Consider the following 27,493-nt stretch of genomic DNA (forward strand, 5'->3'; position numbering starts at 1 on the left):
TCAAGAGAATTTTAATCGAGCAAGTTAACCGTGCTGTTAAAGTCACGCAGCCGAGTGCTTGCATTTGGAAGGTAGTGTGTTCGAATCGCACCATCGACAACACTGAAGATGGTTTTCCATTGTTTCCCATTTTCACACCAGGCAAATGCTGGGACTGAATATTAATTAAGGCCACAGCCACTATCTTCCCAATCCTAGCCCTTTCTCATCCCTACGTTGCCAAAAACCTTCAATGTTTAGTGTGACGTCAAACAAGTAGCAAGACGGCACGAGACTGAAGAAACTTCATTTGGTGCACCAGGAAAAACGCTAAAGGGAAATATCGTGTAACAGATTTTTAAGATTTCGACGCACAATCCATGAATTTTACATTCTTCAGAAATCAACTCCATCAATATCTAAATTACAACCTGTGTCAGGAGAGAGGATTGATTTACAAGGAGGTTGTATCAGTTTGACAAGTATTGTAAAAGAGTTAGGTTTCAACTGGAAGAAGATTTGAAATAATAGACGGGTTTTAATCGAGGTCGTCTATATGACGAAAGTCCTGCGCCAGGCCTCTCTGGAGGCCACATGCCGTGACATGACTAGTTATCTTGTGAATACATTTGTGAGCGAGTTGCTGCGAAAACTGAGTGTACTTCTGACGACTGATGTCCAACAAGGAGATTAGCAGGCGACACAAGACAAGGTGCTGAGGTACGTTGGGAGGCTTGCTCCTCAGCTTCTTATGAAATTTGTTTGGAGGCAATAATAACACATAGTAATCCTTTTCCATCACAAGCAGGCAGGATAGAATGTACCATTAGGTACTTTAATTAGATGGGTACGAAAAAAAGGTGGATTTATAGACACTGGTGGAGATTATTGTTTTAAGGGGGAGTACAATAACCACCCTCTGTGTGTTCTATCTGGAATGGTATACATTGTACTGAGAGGGAAAAGATACACACCGGTATGCCGTACCATCTCCCAAAATATTCCGAGTTTGTTCAAGAGATTAGGTTCATAAACAATAAAATACATTCAAAATACTCATTAGCTGCCTCTGTGTATGACTGCTGACCTGACAGCATGTTCAAACCCGGCAGAGGTAGTCAGATTTTTGAAGGGCAGGAAAAAAGTCCATTTGATGCTCAGGTCGTAAGATGTCCGCATGTACAAACTTAGATGCCCAAGAGAGATTCGGTCTACCCTGCCATCTAGTAGGCCGAGAGTAATACGGAGCGTCGAAACTGATGAGCAGACAGCCAGATGGCATCAAATTAAAATGTCTGCACACGGTAGCTGAGGCCATAAGATTATTATTAGTTTAAACTATCCCCTCATCGTGTTCTTACTGTGACCATATTACTCGTATTTTACTCACATACAAACCGCTATAAAGCGGAAAGAAACAGCATTTTCAACAGAAACATTTCAGTGTCCTAGCTAAGAGCCTTGAGAGTTTTACTAGCCACTCCCTTCATCAATGACTTGTGCTGAGCAATCACGGAAGACAGTTGCTCCCTGAGAGTTGGCGATAGAGTGGATCCTAGTTGTTGAATCACCACCACCAGGAGTTTACCAAACTTGACTGATGTAGCTAGATCTTGAGCAGATGAGTTCAACAGACTGACGAGCTGTCCTGTTGCCCGCTCATCATCCAGACGAGTTGCCATGACTTGGAACAGAGGTACTTGCCACTCCTGGAGACGTGTCAGACCACTCTCGAGGCAACACCTTAAGCAACAAGACATAAACATTTACAAATGTATGTATTATAATGTTAGGAAGAAAGATGACACACAGGCAGTTTATCTCTATAAATAAAATTGCAATCTGTCTGTACTTTATGAATGACCATTCCAGGTCATATGAACACCTTAGAGACTACTGGTTCAATTTACATATGTATACAGGGCTGTCCAAGAAAGGAAGGGGAGGGGTGGTTTCAAGAGGCTTGGGAGTTTAAGGGTTTAAATATATTATTAGAAGCCCAATTAAACAAAAAATGCTGACTAAAAGTTTTAGTAAACTGTCCTTCATAAAGAACCATTTAAGATCCACTTTAGAGAAGAGGAACTGAACTATTTATCTAATTTGTCAATAGAACATAAACAGCATCAGATTTAAACTTACCAGATGTTACAGATGGTTTCATGACGGTCACAAAGTGCTATCAATATTGAATATACAGTATAATACCACATCAGTATGCCCTTAGATTTGAATCCACTCTTCAAAATGTTCAATAGGACAGGGGAAAATATCCAGACATGTCGATTGATGCAGAGTGGGTCTCGGCTAATGACGCAAATTCCAGTGCCTTTGCTGACACTGATGTGCACAGTCCCAGAGCCAAACGCGTCACCATGCCAAAACACTGGTGCCACAGTGACTACTTATTCATTGGACTCGTATAAAAAAGTTTATGCCTCATGTATTGACAGAAAAAGGAACTACACATAGATATACTGTAATTTATATTAATATTTACATTCAAAATACTACAAAATAACCTTCAAATAAGTTTTCCATTCACAATCAAGAACAGTATTCTTTTTCACTTTATTTGCTAACAGTCTGTTAGTGAAAATTTGACCAGCTTTCGAAAACACTCCTTCGGCAGGCGTGGATGTTGCTGCAACACAACTTCCGGACAGCTAAATAGTAAAGATTGGGATACTGAAGCTTTCTTCCCAACCACCATTTTAACGGATCTGCCTGCCTACTTATTAAGGAGTCTTCCAGGTACGACGAAGCATATGCCGTTTGAAACATGTTATCGTCGATTTGAACGATATACAAGATTTACAAAAATCTTACACTGCTATGTACTGGTTTTTATCATTTGGAGTAAAGTAGCTCCACAAAGGGCTAGATTTTCGTCGATCTGCCACTGGCACGGAATTCAAGACAATCGATAATATAACGAAAGAGAATACAGCATAGCGTGGCATGGTCCGGCAGCAATTGGAAGGATGGGGTGACCAGTAGGTAGTGTAGAAGTGATCTGTCCTGGCGCACTGCCACTGACACCGGTACGGATCTGAGAAGCACTGGCCTGTACATGCCATGACGTTGGGACGAGGCAGTCACGTGGTCACACACAATAGTGCTTCGTTCGGCAACAGTGCCTGCCAATCCGCCATACTGTTCGATGTACTCATGGAAAAGCAGACTTGATTGATGTGTGTTCCTGTCCTTACTAACGGTATAAATAAGGTCAATATTCACGTCACACACCTTTTTATTCTTGTAAACATTTCACAGATTTATTTTATGGCAGTGGCACTGGTTCATTTTAAATCGTGGCACCGTGCCATCTGTGACTCTGGTGTCAAAGCACGGTGCCAGTGCCTTCCCTGCATCACTAGTCTCGACCCACAAGTAGCCACGGCTGGTCCGTGGTCCGACAGCTCTGCACTCCAACCGAGCAGAGGAGAGGTGGCCACGACTCTTTGCCTCTGTATTCGGGAGACAGAGAAGAGTTGGGCCCCACCGTCGGCTGTCCTAAGCTTGGTGGTCCGTCGTCCTGTACTCAGGTGAGTGCCGGGATACTTCATCGTAAAAGCCACGGCCGCCAACCCTCTCACCTTCCGCACACATCTCCTTCTCTGATACAAATCTCCTGGCTTGAGAGACGGTGTCACTATCTAGGAGGCCTTGCCTCCCTCCTTCAGGGTAGGAATGAAAACATTTAGTAGTAGTAATTAGGATACTGAGACTGTTACAGCAACTGGCACATCACTGGAGCAAGTCCAATGCTTTAAGTATCTCCGCAGTGTACTTGATCACAGCTGGAACAATGGTGTTGAAATTAGGTCCCAGATTGAACAGGCACGGACTGCATTCAAGAGAATGAGCAAACTTCTCTGTAACAGGGACTTTAAGACCAATCTCCGTCTCAATTTACTTCGGTGGTATGTATTTTCTGAGTTACTTTATGGTGCCAAGACTTGGACCCTAACAGAGGTAAGGTAAGGGTGTATTCTGCCCGAAAGCAGGTCCGAACCTACGCAGAGGTGTGCCTGAGCCGGAGTTTATGTATGGTAGGGTGACCAGTTCCTTTCCACTCCTCCATTCCCTTACAGCGCGTGGCAACCCATCCAAATCTTGACCACGCCCAATGTTGCTTAACTTCGGAGATCTCACGGGATCCGGTGTTTCAACACAGCTACTACGGCCGTTGGCGACCCTAACAGAGAACACAAAAAAAAAAAAATTGATCCTTTGAGATGTAGTGCTACCGACGCCTACTCAGAATAGCATGGGTTGACAGAATACGTAACAGTAAAGTACTCCAACGCCTGAACAAAGAGCTAGAGGTCATAATACATAACAACAAAAAGAAGAAACTGGAGTACTTTGGCCATATCATCCAAAATGATAAATAAATATTAACTACTCCAGCTTATCCTACAAAATAAAATATAGGGAAGGAGAATATCTTGGCTATGGAATCTACGAGAATGGTATGGGCTCAGTAACCCCACTCTTTTCCACGTTGCTGAGAACAAGAACCAGATCACCCTGATGAGAGCCAACATCCAATGAGGATATGGTACAAGAAGAAGAAGACTTATATGCTACTTGTTCGGGGCGTTGACCTAGAAAGATATTTTGCACCATATGTTAGGAACCTGTGTGTATTTGGAAATTGTGGAAGGGTAAAGTGTTGAATGTGAGGAAAGGAACATTAACGACGACACAAACGCCCAGTTCCCAGGCCAGAGATATTAATCATTTACAATTAAAAACCCTGACCCGGCCGGAAATCGAATCCGGGGCCGCCGGGTGACAGGCAGATGCATTGCCCCCTACACCACGGGGCCGGACAGAAGAAGACTTGCAAAGTTATTATTTGACCTCAATATAAAGTAATAATTTTCATAAACATAATGCTGTTTATAAACAGCAAGAAAGTATGGAGCAAGTTGGCCATGTGGTTAAGGTTGCGTAGCTGTGAGCTTGCATTCGGGAAATGGTGGGTTAGAATCCCACAATCGGCAGCCTTGAAGATGGTTTTCTGCGTTTTCTCATTTTCACACCAGGCAAATGGTGGGCTGTACCTTAATTAAGGGCATGACCGCTATCTTACCAATTCTAGCCCTTCCCCATCCTTCCGTCGCCTAAAACCTTTCCCCACCATAAACAACCTGGGTCAGATTCTACCACACTCAGTCAATACACCAGATGAATTAAAACAGACTGGTGTATGTAAAATCATGTGTAAAAACTGTGAATGTTTTTACATTGGACAAACTGGAAGAGGATTTGACATCAGATTTCAAGAGCACCTGGCAGCACTTTGGTTACATACGCATATGTACATGACATACAGTAGATCATGAAATATCAAATATACAAAATTCTCTCACCGTTTTACACACAGATCCGTATGACTAAAACAACATTTGATAAACTCTAGAAATGTATATACATCAATTAATAGATTCCGAACACATGCTCAATGATAAAACTGAAAATGAATATTTAAATACAATATTAAGCTTTAGCAATAACTGTATATTTCTGAGGTGACACATACACCTATAATTGACCCAACATAGATGTAATAAACCCAGGTCATTCACTTCATTAACTTCCCTTAGTGTGATTCCAACCTGTACAATAAAGTTATTTGATTCTCTCTCCTAGTGAATGACATTGATACTCATTTCAGTACCGTAAGTAAAATATAAGTTTGTTTGTAAGGCTCAACTGTACAGTATCATAAAGATCTCTTTGCAGAAGCAAGCAGTCATATTTTGAAGTAATTTTTAGAATATTTTTAAATCATCAGGCGAACAAGACATGTAGAAGATTTTACCCATTTAGGGAGATCATTTATGAAGATTAGGAACATGATTGGTCCCAGGAGAATTCCAGAATTGACAGTGTATGCCATGGAAGAATTCCCAGTATTTGGGAGATAGTGGGTTCGAACCCCACTGTCGGCAGCCCTGAAGATGGTTTCCCATTTTCACACCAGGCAGATGCTGGTGCTGTACCTTAATTAAGGCCAAGGCTGCTTCCTTCCCACTCTTAACTCTTTCCTGCCCCATCGTCGCCATGAAATCTATCTGTGTCGGTACGACGTAAAGCAAATAGTAGGAAGAATTCCCAGGATACTAAAACATACTGTTTCCTGTTTGATAAGTAGGTACTGAAGAATGTGAGCATTGCTTGCAAGAATTCAAATCTGTTTAATTTATTTAACAGTATGACATGTTCTACAATATCAAGAACATTTTCAAAAGCTGTGAAAATAGTATCCATATGTCCCTCAATATCCACTTGTGGATGGGGGTGGTATAAGAATAACATCTACAGTATCCCTTGTCTGTCATAAGAGGCGAGTAAAAGGGTCCCAGGGCTTGGAACATGGGATGGCGACCATGGGGCCCTCAGCTGATTCCTGGCATTGCTTCCACTTACTTGTGCCAGGCTCCTCACTTTCATCTATCCTATCCAGCCTCCCTTGGCCAACTCTTGAACTTCTCAGACCCAAACGCTTTTCAGTATCGAGGCCTAGGAAGTCTTCCGTTTCCCACCCTTCATGTCCCTTGTCTTTCTTTGGCTAATACCTTCATTTTTTGAAGTATCAGATCCCTTCCATTTTTCCCCTCTGATTATTGTTAAGAGAATATGGTTGCTCAGTTGTACTTCCTCTTAAAACAATAGTCGCCACCAGCTGCCTGCCCACATCTAATTGCATCGAAATATCCCGGGAGAAAATAACAATTTTTTCCCCCTACAATTTGCTTTACGTTGCACTGGCACAGATAGGTCTTATGGCAATGACGGAATAGGGAAGGAAGCAATCGTGGCCTTGATTAAGGTACAGCCCCAGCATTTGTCTGGTGTAAAAATGGGAAACCACAGAAAACCATATTCAGGGCTGCTAACAGGAGGGTTCGAACTCACTATCTTCAGAATGCAAGCTGACAGCTAAATGACTCAAATCAGGCAGCCACTCACTCAGTTTAACCAGATTTGTCACTGTGGAGATTTCTGTACAAACCCATGTTGCTTGTCCGAAATGGTTTGTCCTATGTGTGAGATGATCTTGTCATGTACAATAAATTCAAGAACTTAACGAACTACCTTCATGGGAATTTAGTATACCATTTGGAATTGCTAGGCGGGCATTAATTCCATTGTGGAGTTTTATCTCCCGTATGCAGTTATCAGACTGTGCCACATAAGAGGCTTCTGATAAGTTCACCTGCATACACCCCAGCATCAGTGGGTAGGGTCTGACACATTCCACTCTGACGAGTCTAGTGTCAGACCTAAGACGAAATGCTGGTTAATAGAGCAAACGCCTGAAAAGCCATACATCCAATTTTTGATCTGAACTACTGATTTTACACATACTGGTTAGTAGTTTTTAATCAGAAACAATAACAAGTAATAAATCAAGTCGTACATACAGACAGGAATACACAATGATCTGGACCATACGTTCAAAGTGTCGAATAACACATTACCTGAGGGCTATCTGCTTGTTGTTGAGACTGAATCCCTGGAGCACAGACTCCAGCACCGAGTGATTCCCTGATGACGAGGACAAGACCGGCACCAGTAAGTGGGTGCACCATTCCTGAGGGAAGCTGTCTGCAGTCTGTCTCAGAGCTGCCAACACCGGTCGCTCACACGGCAGATTCCTGTCAAGGAGCTAAACAAGAAACAGATCATTACAGATAAGAGACAAATAAAGACATATATAAATAAATAAGGCTTTCGTCGCAAAAGAACCAAGCTTTTGGAAAGATGTGCCAGTCAAGCTAATGAGCCCAAATGGCATTTTCCAGGCAAAACACTGCACACGCACAGGGTTTACTTAATAACCCAAAACCTTTGTTCTTTTGCTGTAATTTTTCGAGCTCGTTTTTGCTTCCCAACTTCATCAGGAGGGAAGGCAACAACACACTCGGGACCAAGCCTGCATTTGGTACTTGTCCTCAGAAACCAAGCAATTTTAGTGATTTTCTGTACCTATTCAATGGATCTTAAAGGTGATGTCTTCTACATTTATATCCAACTTACTGCATTCAAACATTCTGAATAATATACAAGCAATATGTTCTTTACGATATATATTGAAAAAAAAAAAGTAATTTCAACCTATCTGTTGATGTTTTAATGTTAACATGTTGACTGCCAGCACACATAGCGAAAAAAATGTCACAGTGGCCTAAGCTTTCTTTCTACTGTGCAGGCCAGGCTTGAGTGACTCAGACGATTGAGGCATTAGCCGTGCGCGTAGAGGCGCGCGGCTGTGAGCTTGCATCTGGGAGATAGTAGGTTCGAATCCCACTATTGGCAGCCCTGAAGATGGTTTTCCGTGGTTTCCCATTTTCACACCAGGCAAATGCTGGGGCTGTACCTTACTTAAGGCCACAGCCGTTTCCTTCCAACTCCTATGCCTTTCCTATCCCATCGTCCCCATAAGACCTATCTGTGTCGGTGCGACGTAAAACCCCTAGCAAAAAAAAAAAGATTGAGGCACTGGCCTTCTGACCCCCAACTTGGCAGGTTCGATCCTGGCTTAGCCAGGTGGTATTTGAAGGGGCTCAAATATGTCAGCCTCATGTCGGTAGATTTACTGGCATGCAAAAGAACTCGTGCAAGACTAAATTCCAGCACCTTGGCGTCTCCGAAATCCTGTAAAAGTAGTTGGTGAGACGTAAAGCCAATAACATTATTATTATTATTATCTACTGTGCATATTATAGTAAATCAGAAGTAAAACAATATTCAAAAAGATACTTCACCAAACTGTTCAATATAGTACTAAATACAATAAAAATTCCTAGCATCCGTAGGTAATACCGCAGCCCCACAGAAAAGTTCACAGTAGGGTTTTGGGTACATGGCCAAAGGGTTACTAGAAACTTGCGTTGCTTAATAGTACTCATTATAGTCAACAGACTGTGCTACAATTTGTTTACTAGTGCTTATCACTACAATCCCAAGGCACTCATAGTTCTACAGTAGGATGTGTGTGAGAAATAGTTATTATATCAGTTATCACAGAGTTTAGTTAACAACAATGAAGCCAGGTTTTTTTCACGAACTCGGAAGATAATTATGCCAGTCCTTGAGTCTGAGAATTCTGGTAAGTAGTGTCCATTTCAAGCTGATCTATTACGTTTTGCAAGACAAAAAAATGCTTTACCAACTGAATTTGAAATATATTGTGGTGGGCACTGACAATGCTTCTAACACCAGTAGTGTAAAAAAAAAAAAAAAGGGCAGAGGTTATGATATATGGAAATATGTTCATGTTCATGCTGTATTTATTGTGTTAAGCATCAGTTATCAGCTCAGAGAAATAGGTGTGTTTGCAAGGATTTGGAAGGAATCGGTGTGGCCTGTTGATAAGGTGAGCATAAGCATGGAGTAAAAAATGGGAAACCACAGAAAACTATTAACAGGACTCAAATCCATTATCTCCCAAATCCTGAGCATGCGAGTTAGCTAAACTGACACACCAAAGCACATGGCTAAACTGGTTAGATAAATACTCACATATTGCTAATATAAGGAGGTAGGACTAATAAAAAATAAAATTTGTAAACCAAACCCGCCACAATGTCCGCCGACCTGACAGGGAAACTATCAAATGGTAGAGGAGGGTCCACCTATTTAATACCATTAGCTTGTATAGTGTCCTATATAACTGGTACTAGTTTCGACCCCACATACATTGGGCCATCTTCAGCCATGATCCAACTGGAAAACATATGCTCACATACAATCAATTTTTTTTTTTTTTTTGCTTTACGTTGCACCGACACAGATGGGCCTTATGGCGACGATGGGACAGAAGGGGCTAGGAGTGGGAAGGAAGCAGCCGTGGCCTTAATTAAGGTACAGCCCCAGCATTTGCCTGGTGTGAAAATGGGAAACCACGGAAAACCATTTTCAGGGCTGCCGACAGTGGGGTTCGAACCTACTATCTCCCGAATACTGGATACTGGCCGCACTTAAGCGACTGCAGCTATCGAGCCTGGTCAATCAATAATAAAGGAAACAATCTGGTATGTCTCAATTTTAAATCCAAGTCTAAAACATCGATAAAGTCTGACAACACATCCAAAATTGAAACCAAATGACACATCAAAACTGCTGCGGCTGGTGCCGAACTATGTCATCGCTCCTACAACAACCTGAGTTGATCTGGGAGTTGGCATTCCCCATCTGTATAGTAAAGCCACTTGATTTATAAATTATGTTTTGTTCAATAATAATATGGGTAACAGTTTGTATGTAGCTTGAAGGGGAACATTCATAATTTCAATAAGTATTACTTTTCATCAGATATAGTGATCTATTGTTTAATTTGGTTGGAAGTGAATGTCTGAAAAGAAAATATTTGAAGTAAATTATTGAGAAAAGAAGGGAAGCTAGAAGATCGAGATTAATATACAGCTATATGAGATTCGCCCCTATGAGAGGGAAAGTCATATAAAAACACCTGTCAGCAGTATTATGTACCCCCATGGCCTCAAAAGAAACTCACTTGGCAGTGCAATGTACTGCTCTGGCAGCCAACGTGTTAAATACAGATTATGAAAGTGATACAAGCTACAGATTATATCATTTATGGTACCTACTAATGAACTTGCAAACTATCATTTTTTTTTTTTTTTGGTGTGGTAAATTGTGTCCCTCACCAACATTTTCATTACAAAGCCTAGGCATAGACTTTGAAAAGTTACATTCAAAACATAACGATTTAACTTGCTCAAAGTTATTTATAATAAACACCTTCAAACCCATAAGTAGGATCTCTCAATGCATCTATATCACTATCAGAGCCGTCTGTATCACCTTCTGCATTAACTATTTTGACTATTTTGTCTCTTCTTAGCCTTTCATGCCATCTTTGCTATTACAGTCGTAGACGAAACATTATATTATTCTTTTGCTTCTCTCCAATGCATCCTTGATTCGTGAAAAATGTAATGAAATCTGCTATTAAATGTCATCGAGTGACAGAAATTGTTACTACATCATACCACCACCATGTTTTAGCTATAACCAAGCCTGTGTCTGGCTCCTTAGCTGAATGGTCAGTAAAGTGTTCTTTGGTTCAGAGGGCCCCGAGTTTGATTCTCGGGCAGGTTAGAGAATTTAACCTTAAATGGTTAATTCCTTTGTCTTGGGGACTGGGTATTAGTACTGTCCCTGCAACTCGTACACCACACACGACACTATCCTTCACTACAATAACACGCATTTTTGTGTACAAAGTCGGCGGATGCAGAGTGGGTCTCGGCTCACACATGGCCATCGCTGGTCCGTGGTCTGACAGCTCTGCACTCCGACCGGCCAATTGAGCAGAGGGGCAGCCACAACTCTACCGTCACTCTACACCTCTGTATTTGGGATCATAGGATATAAACTTCATGGTTCTGATCCATATTGAATTGTAATCACAATATAATTAATTATTAAATTGATTATTAAATGAATTCTGTATTTGGGAGACGGAGAGGGGCTGGTACCCAGCATTGGCTGTCCTGGGAATGGTTTTCCATGGTTTCCCATTCTCGTGCACTAAGGTGAACGCCGGGTCAGTTCCTCGTATAGGCCACGGCCGCCAACCCTCTCGCCCTCTCCGCACATGTCCTTCTCTGATACACAGAGCTTGATAGCTGCAGTCGCTTAAGTGCGGCTGGTATTCGGGAGATAGTGGGTTCGAACCCCACTGTTGACAGCCCTGAAGATGGTTGTTCCATGGTTTCCCATTTTCACACCAGGCAAATGCTGGGGCTGTACCTTAATTAAGACCATGGCCGCTCCCTTCCCACTCCTAGCTCTTTCCTGTCCCATCGTCGCCATAAGACCTATCTGTGTTGGTGCGATGTAAAGCAACTTGTAAAAATAAAAATTAAAAAAACTTCCCTGATACAAAACTCCTGGCCGGAGAGACAGCATCACCATCTAGGAGGCCTGCCTCTCCTTTTAGGGGAGGAATGAAAACATTTTAGCAATAATAGTAATTGTTTCTATACACAGCAGTTGCCGCCCACCCATGTCGAAGGGTCTATCTTATAAGGGCTGCATTAGGCTACAAATAACCACATGGAATTGAGAAGAACACTAAGCCTGTAAAAACTACAGGCAGGAATTTTAAATTAAATCTTATGCTTGAGCCCATAGAAAAGTCAATGCTAAATTATAGTTCCATCAACAATGGATACAACAGGTAGTAATTTCATATTTACTTCCTATCAAAGAGTCGAACTTACCCTGGGTAAGAGTACATCTCTACACAGAGGAGCGCACAGCCTGTTCTGTTCCGAGACAGAAGCCTCGCACACGGACTGACACAGGTGTAGCGCGGCTGTATCTGTGAGCCCCGACAGCTGGTCCGCACCAACACCAGTCAGCTCCTCGCTACTCAGTGGACGCTCTCTCAGAATATCCACTGTACATTCTGTGGGGAAATTAATAACATCAAATTAATGAGAAACAAGCTGCACTATATAAGATTTGACAATAGCTCCCGACAGTGCAAAGAAAATTACTAGAACACTAACAGTACCTGGTGAAATCCCCTCCAAGTGGAACCTCCAAATAAACAGTAAAAAGGCAAAGACAATGGTTATAAGTAGTGGAACTGTGTCCGGCTCCATGGCTAAATTGTTAACGTGCTGGCCTTTGGCCACAGGGGTCCCGGGTTCGATTCCCGGCAGGGTCGGGAATTTTAACCATGAGTGGTTAATTTCGCTGGCATGGGGGCTGGGTGTATGTGGCGTCTTCATCATCATTTCATCCTCCTCATGACATGCAGGTCGCCCGTGAGCGTCAAATCAAAAGAACTGCACCTGGCGAGCAGAACATGCCCTTGGACACTACCGGCACTAAAAGCCGTACGCCATTTCATTTCAGAGGAACTATGAAATTATAGCTTTTTTTTCTATATACAGCAAAAATGATATTATTAAATATTTGAAGATATTGCGCTTATTAACTACAGGGTTTCTCTTATAAACCCAGATTGTTCAGCAGCATTTCTACTCTCCAAGACCTAAGCAGCTGTACAGGAGGCACACGCATAGTTCTTGACCTTTTAAGGAACCTGCACATGTTCGACCTAGTATCAGTATGATATAGATGTTGATTCCCATAGGAAACTTAAAATATTTGTCCTGAATGAGTAAATTTATAATACCAATATAAATTTTCCAGCTAACTCATTCTTGGTTGCCTGCGTTTCGCCCTCGTGTGCTAAGTTGGGCTCGTCAGTTGGAACTTAGCACACCTACCATGACGCTGGCTAGTGCATACCGTGAAGGCCACTAATCACAAGTAGTTTCATGGTTCTGATAGATTCATCCCGTGGTCGCCCCTTTTAGTCGCCTCTTACAACAGGCAGGGAATATCGTGGGTGTATTTTACATCTGCGTCCCTCACTCACAGGGGATAGACAGAGAGGAAAAGGAAGGCACCCATCACTTTGAAAAATGAAGTAATGGATGAAGAAAGGCAAGGGCCACGAAGGGCGTGAAAATGAAGGACTCCCTAGGTCTCGGATATTCTAATACCACTGGGGTCACAAAAGAACAAGAGTTGACCAAGGGAGGTCAAACAGCATAGATGAAAGTGAGGAGCCTGACACAAGTAAGTGGAAGCAATGCCAGGACTCAGCTACGGGCCCTGTGGTTGCCAACCCACACTCCAAAGTACAGAACCTGTGAGCTCCTTTCAGTCACCTCTTACGACAGGCAGGGGATATCGTGGGTGTATTTTACATCTGCGTCCCCCTCTCACAGGGGATACAAATTCAGTGTATGTCCAACCGTTGTCTTGTTTCTCTAGGGGGTCAGGTATGAAGTGAGATGAATCTTCGTAGCAAGCTTTTACAACCAGATGCTTTTCCTGACATCAAGCTCATCAGAGGAGTTAGTGAGATGAATGACATGATAAGGATTGTAGGAAGGGAGAGGGTGAAGCCAAGTGCTGGCATATAGCCTACTCCTGTTAAATTGCTTATAATGTGTTCAGTAAGGGTTCTTTTTTCACGTATTTCTTGGAGAAGCTGGATGGTAGTCTTCTTCTGTGTCCAACTTATTTTGGTCATTCTCCCATACATCCACATGTCCGTTGCTTCCGTCTTTCACGACTCCCCAGTGTCCAACTTTTACATCCCGGCAAAACTCTTCACAAATTACTTCCTTGTTTGTATGTTTATGTACTTACTGTTTAGTAGATTTTTTTTTTTTTTTTTTGGAAGGCTTTCTTAGCCATGTCTATTCTTTGGTACACTGCATGGTTTCTTCAGTTGTCACCGGTTACAGTGCTTTTGAGATAACAAAACCAGCTGACCTGCTCAAATTTTAAATTACCTTCTTTGAATCTCCCTACTTATAACAAGAGGCATGAAAATATTGCATCTAACATAAACGTGGTGAGAAAAAAAGAAAGCACATTTTTTTTGTGTCCTTTTTTTTTTTCACTTTTTCTTATATCTCTTCCTAATTGCAACCTTTTAAGGCCAGTTCCATTATTACATATTATTGTTATAAGTGGCTATTGCAGCAATAAACTGTATTTTCAGTCAAATACAAGTTCTCACATGGAAGCCTCACAAGTGCGAGGTCACGAACGGCCAATGGTATTGAATGCATTCAAAGCCCCCTCTATCATCTACCCTGCATGCACAGTATTGGCTGCTAATGGCAAGAGGGGGCAGAACTGTAGGTATCCAAAGGTGAATAGAGCATGAGGCTATGAGATACAGTTAAACGGCACAGTCGACTCGTACATACTAGCAGTATAGCACTGTGAGATTCACAAATAGGAAAAGTCCTCTCACTTTTAGTTATTGCGTTGATGGGGTGAAAGTTCCTTTTGGGGATCATTGTAAGTCTGTCTGTCTGTTAGGTCATCAGCCCAGAGGCTGGTTGGATCCTCAAATAGCACCACCAAAGGTTATGCGGTTATGAGGAAACCCCAAAAACCAATGGCAGCACTAAAATGAGGCGTACTAGGCAAGATGAGGAGTGAGGTAGTTTGACATTGTTTTCCTCACCGGGTCAGAAAGTACTATTGCAGCACAATTGACCCTATGCGCAGCACCTTTCATGACACTCAGATGCACTAGTCATGCTCTGAATGTCATTACTCAGCACTACCCATACCCCAGCAACTTCCATATTGTCACAGCCATGGATGTTGACTGGGACTTCGGTGGAAGCTACACTTTACTCTGGCCTGTGCCAAGAGATGGATGCAAAAGTACTGTATCCATCAAGAAATGACTAGGTGTTAATATAAGGAAAGATCCTCATTGGGGTAATCACATAAATATGATTGTCAATAAAGGGTACAGATCTCTGCACATGGTTATGAGGGTATTTAGGGGTTGTAGTAAGGATGTAAAGGAGATGGCATGTAAGTATCTGGTAAGACCCCAACTAGAGTATGGTTCTAGCATATGGGACCCTCACCAGGATTACTTGATTCAAGAACTGGAAAAAATCCAGAGATAAAGCAGCTCGATTTGTTCAAAATGTTGCAAACTTTGGGCTGGGAAGACTTGGGAGAAAGGAGAAGAGCTGCTCGACTAAGTATGCACTAGCCATGCTTCTTGGTGAGTGTGCTATTTACCAACTCATGAGCCCAACTTAGCACACTGGGGCAAAACGCTGCCAACCAGGAATGAGTTAGCTGGAAAATTTATAATGTCCAATAACAGGCCATTTATATTGGTATTATAAATTTACTCATTCGGGACAAATATTTCAACATCTATAAGTGGTATGTTCTGAGCTGTCAATGGAGAGATGGCGTGGAATGACATCAGTAGACGAATAAGTTTGAATGGCGTCTTTAAAAGTAGGAAAGATCACAATATGAAGATAAAGTTGGAATTCAAGAGGACAAATTGGGGCAAATATTTGTTTATAGGAAGGGGAGTTAGGGACTGGAATAGCTTACCAAGGGAGATGTTCAACAAATTTCCAATTTCTTTGCAATCATTTAAGAAAAGGCTAGGAAAACAGATAGGGAATCTGCCATCTGGGTGACCTTTTTTTTTTTTTCTTTGCTTTATGTCGCACCGACATACATAGGTCTTATGGCGACGATGGGACAGGAAAGGCCTAGGAATGAGAAGGAAGTGGCCATGGCCTTAATTAAAGTACAGCCCCAGCATTTGCCTGGTATGAAAATGGGAAACCATGGAAAACCACACAATACCAAGCTTTACATCAAGAACTGTAGGATAAAAAAGTGGATAGATTTTTACCAAACAGACACACGACGATGTCAGAATGGATGAAAAGGGCAGGCAAAATATGACTATGACAGGCATATCAAGACGAGTTATCTGAACTATTTATAATGCAGAGCAGCACAGATTCTCTAGTATTTGAATTAAATTCAGTCCTCTTAAATACTAAAAGAAACCAAACCAAACCCCATGGTACAACAGCTGCTCAGTCTGAAGGCCTGCATAATACGAGGTGTTGTGTGGTCGGTTTAATTAATTCTCTCATCCATTATTCTTTGCATTCTAGATTGGGGCCGGTATTTCACTGTCAAATAGCTCCTCATTTGTAATCACGTAATCACCAGCCCTCAGATCCAGGTAAAAATCCTTGACCTAGCCAGGAATTAAACTGGGGCGTCCAAGTAAGAGGCAGGCATGCAACCTCTAGATTGTGGGGCTGGCATCCTTCTCAAATAGACATAATAAAATAGCAAAACATGTTATACAGGGTCTCTCTTATAAACGTAGTGTTTGTACTCTGCATTACAGCAGCTTCCTCAGCCCAACTTGTCATGCGCGGCCGCCCTGCTTTAAGTGTCTACTATCCGTGAAAATTTTAGTGACACATCATTTTACGGTGGTGAGGAGTAAGGAGGGAGCTACAACGGTTCTGGTAATACTGCCAACTGAATGGAAATGAAATCTGAATTGAATCGATAGTATGCTCGATCGATATGGATTTTCTAAACCGTCGTTTCCTTGTAGGAGTTCTAGGTTGTTCCTGTGATATACTTTGATTTTCCTCACTCATGTTCAAGCTTTTTAACCTATATTTTGACTTTGCTGTGTAAATAACAACAGTATTTAAAGTACTGCAATTATGCCACCAGATGTCTCATGGCGATGCATAATCGATTCATAATTTTTGTGTCAGAGGTTGTGAATACGAATCTCGAAGATTCTGAGGTCAACTGATTCGGCACGAGGGAGCTGAAGTAACACTAAAAATTTTGCAGACAGTATACAATCTTATATGAAATCTAACTTTATAAAACATGCTGGAAGTGTCATCATTCATAATGAGGGACTTCATGAGCACCATTAGGATTTTCTGCACACCAGTAGCAAGAGTTATGATTGTTCACACGACCATTAAGATGAAACCAAGCCTCATCTGTGGGTCTAATGAACGATCATTCAATGATGCAAGATACCACTCACAATATCTCACTCTTGTGGCTGGATCAGCAGGTTTTAAACAATGGGCCTGTGTAAACCTGTACTGTGTTGATGTGTAACAGCAGAATAAATCTAAACCCCTGCTTGTTGTGCTAATTTTGTGAGTGATTTATTTGGTGATCGTTCAAGAACAGATCAGATGTAAGGCTTTTCAGGCGTTTGCTCTATTAACCAGCGTTTCGTCTTAGGTCTGACACTAGACTCGTCAGAGTGGCATGTGTCAGACCCTACCCACCAGAAGCCCATTATAAGAGGCACAGTCTGATAACTGCATATGGGAGATAAATCTCCACAATGGAATTATTGCCCGCCTAGCAATTCCGAATGGAATTCACCTGCATACACCCCAGCGTCAGTGGGTAGGGTCTAACACATCCCACTCTGATGAGTCTAGTGTCAGACCTAAGACGAAACGCTGGTTAATAGAGCAAACACCTGAAAAGCCTTACATCTGATCTGTTTTTGACATTCTCTATTGGTGAAAAATATCTAATTCCCTCCATGGGAACTTAGAATCCATTCCGACCATTCAAGATTCGCACCATTGTCATCTAGCTTATCCTCTATTAAAACTGTCCGTGTGCACGCATGTTTTTATTGAGCACTGAGTCAGTATTTTCAAATTTATTTACAAGTACGTGAATCTGTGCTCATGAAGGTGGCACTTCACCAGGAAATTGCCTCGCGTATCTGTCAAGCCAACTTGTACATAAAATAACTTTTACATATGAAAATACGGTGTTGCGATGATAACTGTCTCACCCTGTTAAAACTGAAATTCAGACTAATTACTGATACTAGTAATACCAATATAATGGTCCGTTATTGGACATTATAAATTTTCCAGCTAACTCATTCTTGGTTGCCTGCGTTTCGCCCTCGTGTGCTAAGTTGGGCTCGTCAGTTGGAACTTAGCACACCTCCCAAGATGCAAGGCTAGTGCATACCGTGGAGGGCACTGCATAGGCTACTTGAAGCCATAGGGAACTTAAAATTTTAACATCTATATCATCTGATGGCCAGGCAGGCATCAATTTTTGGAAATGAGACATAGCTCTCATAGTGCATTGGCACTGCTGGTGGCTTCAAGTAGCCTACGCAGTGGCCTCCACGGTATGCACTAGCCAGCGTCTTGGTAGGTGTGCTAGGTACCAACTGATGAGCCCAACCTGGCACACGAGGGCGAAACGCTGGCAACCAGCAATGAGTTAGCTGGAAAATTTATAATGTACAATAACGGACCATTTATACTGGTATTATAAATTTACTCATTCAGGACAAATATTTCACATTCCCTATGGGAATCAACATCTATATCATAGTACCACTATGTTAGTACTCAATAGTTTTGTGATAAGTAGCAATAGTGGGTGGGTCACTTTGGGTTTACAGCACCCATGATTAGTACCACTATATGCAGAACGCTACAGGGTTACGTTGCTTGTGATTAATACTACTATATGAACGACACTGTGGGTCTGCATTGCCTGTGATTAGTATCTACTATGTGAGGAACAGCATGGGTTTGCGTTGCCTACGAGTTGTGTGCCATTATGTTAGAAACATCATAGGCTTGCGTTACCTGTGCGATGTACAATACTTGTAAGTAGTACCGTAACATTTGGAACACTGTGAGTCTACGCTAGTCTTGATTGTACTGCAACTTGGGAAATACCATGGTTCTACTTTACTAGCGATAAGTACCATTATGAGGGGCCAATAACCTGGATTTTGGACCCCTTTGGACAACAAGAATCATCGGTTCAGAATTGTGCTTGGTCAGTAACAATAGTTTTTCAATATAGTTTCTGGGAAGGTGTGGCACTGCGGGTCGGATCCACTGATTGTTTTAAGTTCGTAATCATTGTTCATTGTCATTTTTCTGAATTCTAGCCAGTAAATCTGTTTTGGAATTATTTTTAACTTTCAGTATTGTGAGTTGGCTCTGCTGATTATTTTAAATTCATATTCATCCCTTCATTCTTCATCATCACGTTTTAAATTCTAGTCAGTGGATGAATTTTGGACTTTTAAATTATCATTACATTTTGTCTCATTTCGTACCATTAGGGGCTGATGACCTAGATGTTAGGCCCCTTTACACAACAAGTATCATCATCATCATATCATGGTTTGTAGATGCTGAAGGACAACTTCAACTGCAAATTTAAGGAATATTATGACTGAATTCCTGGTTTTGCATGAACAAAGAAGTGTATTTAAAGCAAATGTTTGTTTTACAGTTAAGTTTTAATGTTTACATTTTTTAAAATAGCATTTATGTAATAAGGGCTCTGGTAAAATGACCTGTGGAAAGTCTCTACAAATATGTTGGGACTCTGGTGAAAAAAAAAAAATAGCGTATGATGCAAACTTAAGAACTGGACAAGAGAGTTCTCTTAGCTACTCACGCCTCAATGCTTCAAATTCCTACCTACACCTGGTGGCCCTGTTAAAGTGAGCAACTCAGTGGAAGGTAGGGTACTCAACTCCAGTGGGAAATTGGTCTGTGAGCTGAAAGGTTTTGGAGGTCAGTGGAACGCAATGCGAAACTATCACTGAAATCACCCCTGGATGTTCATAGCAATGGACTTCTATGTCACAGCCGTGATGGGCCCCGCAGAAAGCCAGAACAACCTACGATGATGTGTAAGAAATGACTGTTCCCATCTAAGAGCAGTAAGTCTAACTAATTGACAGGTTATTAAAAAACATGTTTACTTGCAGACGGTTCTTCTGAAAGAACACAAAAAATGTAGATGTTCTCAGTTCTCTGATAGTATCAGATCTAAAAATTAATTTATTCAGAAGGTTGGAGGAAGTGAGAATTATATAATTCTCAAAAAAAGTAAACGCTGTTGAAATGAATTATTGTAATGGTATCATTTGAATAAACAATGAATGGAAAACCTCCAGATTTTTCATCGTGAAATATGGTAATCCTATGTTATGGTTAGGGCCTGGATTCATATGCACTAAAAACTCTAAAAATAAGCATGCAGATATGCAGTAAAAATGTTGAAAATATGCACGAAAACATGCACTAAAAATAAAACAAAATGCATTATTTAATTTTAACTCAGTGTTAAATTGATAAACAATTTAATTACTTGCAAAATGATGTATGCCAGTAGGTAATCAACTGTTTTTCAATGTTTTCAGGGGTCAGTGACTTTCTGTTGTCGGACAGATTTAATTTATACATTGAAATGATCGTTCTACCTTGATGGACGTAACCGGGTAACACTTGTACACTGGCACTGACTGCTCGGAAAATTATTCTAGCAAAGACTGTCTGATTCCACTTATACAGTTGCTTAACTTCTTCAGTCCTGGGTTTGAGTCCAACACCACACTGAGTTTCCTTTTAACTTTTTCTCCAGTTTCACCAGCGACACAATTTAAGGAACTAATGGTGTATTGAATTAACTGAAGGGATTCGTGTAGGGGTGTACCGTGAGTTTCTAGGTCCTTAACCGCCATCTAAAGTGATGAATAATGCACTTAGATGAAACTCATATCTTTATATACAGTTTCAGAGTCAAACTTGCACTTTGCTTCACAAACACACACAGTATGACTATCATCAATACTTTTAGCTACATCTTTTACTTGATTAAAGTTTTCCTGGTAGAATGATACTGCAGATAACCATGTTCCCCATCTTGTGAGAACAGGTTCCGGTGGAAATAGCTGTTGTGAAAAGGGTCATTATCCGTCTACCTGCTTGTATTGCGACACTGAAAGCTTCTCGTGTTGCCAGTGGATGTACAACATATAGAGTTCATTAGATTTTTCATGTCGTTCAGAAATCTTGGATAATCGATCACAACATAAGAGAAAAATATATCTGTATATGCACCTACGTTCAAAATATGCACTAACCGTCAAAATACGCATTTTCATTAAATCCAGGCCCTAGTTATGGTGCTAATTGAATCGAAAACAAATGACTGGATACAATTTCCAAATACAAACCAAGCTCTGCAGAATTCTTGCCGGTTGAAGCCTGTTCATATCATTACATGCTAATGAGTATTCACTCGTTTGCTGCAACGATTCTCCTGCGTATCACTTCCCCTTTTTTCCACTCACAAGAATGCACTAACAGTAACTACTTGACTTTTATGAACTTCAACCAATGATCATGAATGGACAACTCCTTTACCTCTGCTCAGCAAGATGCTGCATTCCGCTATGCTCTCCTGAAGCTTCTCTTCGACAACTTCCACCTGATCCTCAGGCTGTGTACTAGCTGGAACATCTTCACATACAGGCACGTCAACCTTCAGTGGAAGAAAAATAACAACATATTACATGATTTTTGTGCCAGCATAATGATCTGGTTGGTCAGAAGCCATGCCTTTGCAATGTCCACTTCTTAACACTGTGAGGCTGAAAAGAATTCCTGTCAGTCAAATACAATCGTACAATTTAAGATGTTATTAAACACAGAATGATATTTTACGAGGCATGTTTTTTAAGTAAGTACTGTTTTGATATTCCGCCGATGCAGCACTGCGGTCGGCATTCCATGTATGCACGCTGTGTACCTACATCTATTGGCAAGACTGAGACGCCATTATGGCAATAGTCACACTTGTGTACGTTTGTTGGCAAGCATTTGAAATGGCCTCGCCAATCGAAATTCCCACCGACTGTGAAGTCCGGTCTGTTATTCATTTTCTGAGTGGAAACGGTTTGAAAGCTATCGATATTCATCGTGAGATCTGTGCAGTTTACGGACCAAACATTATGAGTGATGGAATGGTTAGGAAATGGGTTCAAGCATTTAAAGGTGGCCGCAAAGATGTGCATGATGAAGAGCGGAGTGGGCGACCTTCAGTCATTAGTGAAGATTTGGTGCAGGCATCTCACGATGAATATGGATAGCTTTCAAACCATTTATACTCAGAAAACAAATAACAGACCGGACTTCACAGTCGGCGGGACTCTCGATCGGCGAGGCCATTTCAAATGCTTGCCAACAAACATACACAAGGGTGACAATTGCCGTAATGGCGCCCCAGCCTTGCCAATAGATGCAGGTACACAGCACGCATGCACGGAATGCCGACCGCAGAGCTGCATCAGCGGAATATCAAAACGGTACTTACTTAAAATCATGCCTCGTAGTTCTTAAATTTTAATCTTTTGTTAACTGTATCTCGTTATCACTAAAAATAAGGGTAGTATCCAGTCTAGTATTTTCACCTTTTCTCCATGGACACTTTGTGCTACAGGCCCGAAGAAAAACCAATTCTTTTGAAATATGATGCTGGCGGAGAATGTTGGACAGCATTTCACACCAATGATTCCATTATAAACCAGCTTGGCCTCACAATCAGAGTATCATTAATATGTAAACAGAGAGTTTTACAATTCTTTGGACACACTGTGTGATGTGGGAATGACGGCATAGAAAAATTGATCATTCATGGAAATGTTCCAAGCAAGAAATATCGTGGATGAGTTCCACTTGATGGTCGAACATTATTAAGAGTATGACTGGGTTGAACATCTTTGGTGCAGAACGTCTGGCCGAACACCACAAGAGATGGAGACAAAAGACTAATAGTTTGGAGATCACGGTCCTCAGAACTGAGGGAGCGATAAGAAAAAGAGAGAGATTTGACCAACTCAACATTTTCCCACATTCCCACTGCACAGTTACTGAGTGTATGAGTTGCGCTTCTTCGCCACATCCGCTATTTGCAAACATCTCCATGATTTCTTATCATCAGATAATTAAAGACTGAGTCTAATCATCATCGACTAGGTTTCCCTCCATTTCTATTACCCTCCATGGCTGATTCTATTATTCTACTAACTAATCTATCCTCCTCCATTTGTCTTGCATGATCCCACCATGCACGCACAGCTTCGTCTATAGAGTTCATTCCTAACTTACACTTTAATGCCTCATTCTGAGCACCCCCCCTGCCATTGTTCTTCCTACTTTCATGTCTGCTCTCGAAAAACAGCATGCTTGCTTTGTAAATGACACTCTCCACGTGGAGTACAGTGTGAGCTTAAAAAAATGTGTCAGTCATTAACAGGAAAACTGCAAGAACTTTACCACTAGTTTCCTGTCTGCTGTGGATTATGTGAAGTTCATATTTTCAACCATGCTGTTCCATTTCTGTTTCTTGGAGTCATCCAAGCTCCGTAGCAGGTCATCAGCTACTTCATGGTCACCACTGATTAGGAATTGTTCTTACAGATCTTCCCATGATTCCTTCCACTCAGGGACGTATTCCTTAATGGAAGTTCCATGGAATATGTTTCTTTGCTGTAGAGATCACAGCACTAATAAAACTAGCATATTTTGATACAACTGGTGGGATGAAGCACACACATTTGCCTAAATCAGTTGAAAACTGGTTCCACTTGGCTTTAGTGAAATACCAGTGCAGTCGAGGTGTGAATCTGACACGTGGCATTTGAGTACCAGTGTCTGTCATAACAGGTCTCTACTGGCTGTATGGAAAATATCCTATTACTTATCCTGAGGCTGGAAGAGAACTGCCCCTTTCATCCTCCACGACAAACCAGAGAGTCAACTTTATTCAAAATTTACCTCAGATTGTTTCTGGGGCTTGTCTCGGAACAGGAGTTGACCAGGAGGAGGTCCATCGGTGGTAGCACTGGCAATAAACTTGTGTAACCTCTCCTCCAGCTCTGGACTAAAGTGCCACACGTCCCACATTTCAGCCCTGGAAGTAAACCATACAGTATGAAACTATGATCCCATTGAAAAAGAAGAATATGGACTCAACTACTAAGTGCAGGTATTTTGATTCAACAGTATTTAAACTAACTGTGTGTCTCTCTTGGTCAGCTGTTGTTCCCTTGTGACTGCAACCAGTGGGATCAGAAGTAAACTCGAATTCCCCAAAAGATTTGGACATGAAAGCTGGCACACTTAAAAGAGGATATGTACAGCTTAAGGAATGCAGCAGTAGAGGGTAAGCAAACTGAAAATGAACAGAAACCAATTTGTCATTCTGCTGGAATTAAAAAGCTAATAACAATTGTGATGGGGTAAGTAACAACAGTTCTGTACACTGCAGGAATTGTGCACCAGGTATTGTCCCATAAATCTTTCAATACACAGAACAGAGTTGATCATAATACCTTTAAATGCAAATGACCAGGGTCATAGTGAAACGTAGAAAAAGAAATTGATATCTAAACCACTCTTTAAAACCTTTTTGTTCATTTAATGAGTAGTAAAACTTGTACACTTCCCTAGCTCTTTCATATTTTCCATTCGATTCTGAAATTCAGGATGAATAATTATAACTGTAGCAGTAATTCTGAAATGTTGAAATTTTCAGATATTTTGGATTCTGGAGGTCAAATGGACTGTATCGTGATTCACCTGCCTAAAGCATTTGATAGAGTGGATCATGGGAGACTACTGGCAAAAATGAGTGCAATTGGACTAGACAAAAGAGTGACCGAATGGGTTGCTATATTTCTAGACAATAGATCTCAGAGAATTAGAGTAGGTGAAGCTTTATCTAACCCTGTAATAATTAAGAGGGAAATTCCTCAAGGCAGTATTACTGGACCTTTATGATTTCAGAGGTAAGGCTTTTTTACAGATGATGTTATTCTCTATAGAGTAATAAATAAGTTACAAGATTGTGAGCAACTGCAAAATGACCTCGATAATGTTGTGAGATGGACAGTAGGCAATGGTATGATGATAAACGGGGTTAAAAGTCAGGTTGTGAGTTTTGCAAATAGGAAAAGTCCTCTGAGTTTTAATTACTGCGTTGATGGGGTGAAAGTTCCTTTTGAGGATCATTGTAAGTATCTGGGTGTTAATATAAGGAAAGGTCTTCATTGGGGTAATCATATAAATGGGATTGTAAATAAAGGATACAGATCTCTGCACATGGTTATGAGGGTGTTTAGCGGTTGTAGTGAGGATGTAAAGGAGAGGGCTTATAAGTCTCTGGTAAGACCCCAACTAGAGTATGGTTCCAGTGTATGGGACCCTCACCAGGATTACTTGATTCAAGAACTGGAAAAAACTCCAAAGATTTCTTTGAAATCGTTTAAGAAAAGGCTAGGAAAACAACAGATAGGAATCTGCCACCTGGGCAACTGCCCTAAATGCATATCAGTATTGATTGATTGAGCTCGATTTGTTCTGGGTGATTTCCGACAAAACAGTAGCGTTACAAAAATGTATCAAAGTTTTGGCTGGGAAGAACTGGGAGAAAGGAGACGAGCTGCTCGACTGAGTGGTATGTAATACCAATATAAATGGTCCGTTATTGGATATTATTAATTATAAATTACTTTATATATGTACATTAATATAAATTATAAATTTACTCATTCAGAACAAATATTTCAGATTCCCTATGGGAATCAACATCTATCATGAGTGGTATGTTCCGAGCTGTCAGCGGAGAAATGGCGTGGAATGACATTAGTAGACGAATAAGTTTGAGTGGCGTCTTTAAAAGTAGGAAAGATCACAATATGAAGGTAAAGTTGGAATACAAGAGGACAAATTGAGGCAAATATTCATTTATAGGAAGGGGAGTTAGTGATTGGAATAACTTACCAAGGGAGATGTTCAATAAATTTCCAATGTCATTGAAATAATTTCAGATAAGGCTAGGAAAACAACAGATAGGGAACCTGCCACCTGTGCGACTGCCCTAAATGCAGACCAGTATTGATTGTTGAAAAAAAAAAAAAAAATACACCCAGACAAAGAAAGAAGGAAATAAACCGGAAATAAAACTGTGTTTAGTTTACTAATGACTATTTTAACTGCATGCGGTACTCTGACCCAGCTCTTTGGATGAATGGTCAGCATCAAGGCCTTTGGTTCAGAGGGTCCTGGGTTTAATTTCCGGCCAGATATTCTATTCGCGCTCCAAAACATTCATCATCATATACACAACACACCATACTATCAACAACCACAGAAACACGCGATAGTGAATACCGTATATCATTTCATTCATTCACCCACCATTAATCTGCATTTAAAAATAGGGCTGAAGCCTAGGTGGCCCATTCTCTGTAAATTGTTTACAGAATCTTTCCTTAAAACCCTTCAAATAGGATTGACGTCAGAAAGGGCACCCGCCCGTAAAACAGAACGACCGAGTTCGCTCCTGCGACCCCGGCTGGGTGTGATAAAAGCGGTGAAAGAGAAATCAAGAAGGCTGTGATGAGCTATTATGATGTAATGATTGGTCATTTACCGGTATCGGAAAAGTCGTACTATAAAATTGCATTGAGGAACGTGAAATTTACCTAGTGAAGGCAATGCTTAACAAACTGATATCAGGAACACTAATATTCGTTATGAAACTCATAACCTAACATGACGTTCGATTACAAGGGAAACTTTCTCTTGTAATATCGTGAATTTTATAATGGAGACTTTGTATACAATATTTTTTCACTTACCGGATCAGTGAAATTCTAAATAATACACGTAACGCTTTGATTAAGGTTGAAAAGTTTTATTTTATACGTTTGCCGAAAACGACAGAAGGCTTTTGTTTTCCATAGAGTGTGGTAGTAGGCATTCACATTCTCTTTGGTAGTAGGTTATTCCCACAGGTGTTAGGCAAAGAGTTACGAATTGGATCTTCGAACATGTTTAATTATTATTAATAGGAAAAGCACCCGAAAGGGCATATACAATATGATTACATCAGATTTTAAAATTATTCTTTGCTAATTTGCGTGATGCTTTTGGTCCTTTTTGAACACAGCACAATATGGTATTTTTCGCAGTACTTTCCACAGAGCGATCATATGCAATTCTCGTTTGGAAATTTGTGCATAATCAACAAAGTTCGGATCAGCTACAACGGTTAATCAGGGTTAAAATAAATTTAAAATTGGATTCGGGGGCCAATGTTTGACTTTACAATTACGTGCTGTACGTTCGCGCTACCTGTCGGTAGTTAAGCAAACTAAAATTAAACGCGGGTAATATGAACAGTATTTTTCACTGGATTGTTGCAGAACAACTCCCCATTCCTTTAA

General features: G+C 41.0%; 1 protein-coding gene across 4 annotated transcripts; it reads right to left on the reverse strand.

Moving 5' to 3' along the window:
• Positions 1–1,074: 1,074 nt before the first annotated feature.
• Positions 1,075–27,007, reverse strand: LOC136884630 (uncharacterized). Of its 4 annotated transcripts, none has more exons than XM_067156857.2 (7): positions 26,906–27,007; positions 24,280–24,435; positions 24,039–24,174; positions 21,627–21,744; positions 12,252–12,439; positions 7,479–7,666; positions 1,075–1,722 (listed from the first exon to the last, which is right to left on the reverse strand). In XM_067156857.2, the coding sequence occupies exons 3-7, from the start codon at positions 24,165–24,167 to the stop codon at positions 1,428–1,430; spliced, it is 918 nt and encodes a 305-aa protein (XP_067012958.2). In that variant the 5' UTR covers positions 24,168–24,174; positions 24,280–24,435; positions 26,906–27,007; the 3' UTR covers positions 1,075–1,427. The 4 variants fall into 4 exon arrangements, with proteins under 4 accessions (XP_067012958.2, XP_068086097.1, XP_067012959.2 ...); XM_068229996.1 differs by lacking the exon at positions 26,906–27,007 and adding an exon at positions 26,463–26,594; XM_067156858.2 differs by lacking the exon at positions 24,280–24,435 and having other exon boundaries at positions 26,906–27,006.
• Positions 27,008–27,493: the final 486 nt, after the last annotated feature.

Source organism: Anabrus simplex, chromosome 13 (assembly GCF_040414725.1).
Source record: "Anabrus simplex isolate iqAnaSimp1 chromosome 13, ASM4041472v1, whole genome shotgun sequence".
NCBI lineage: Eukaryota > Metazoa > Arthropoda > Insecta > Orthoptera > Tettigoniidae > Anabrus > Anabrus simplex.

Coding starts and splice junctions, on each gene's coding strand:
- LOC136884630 (XM_067156857.2), bottom strand. CDS start 24,167: ATGTGGGACGTGTGGCACTTTAGTCCAGAGCTGGAGGAGAGGTTACAC. Junction 21,745..24,038: donor AGCCCCAGAAACAATCTGAG/GTAAATTTTGAA, acceptor CTTCCACTGAAG/GTTGACGTGCCTGTATGTGA. Junction 12,440..21,626: donor CAGCATCTTGCTGAGCAGAG/GTAAAGGAGTTG, acceptor ATTTCCCCACAG/AATGTACAGTGGATATTCTG.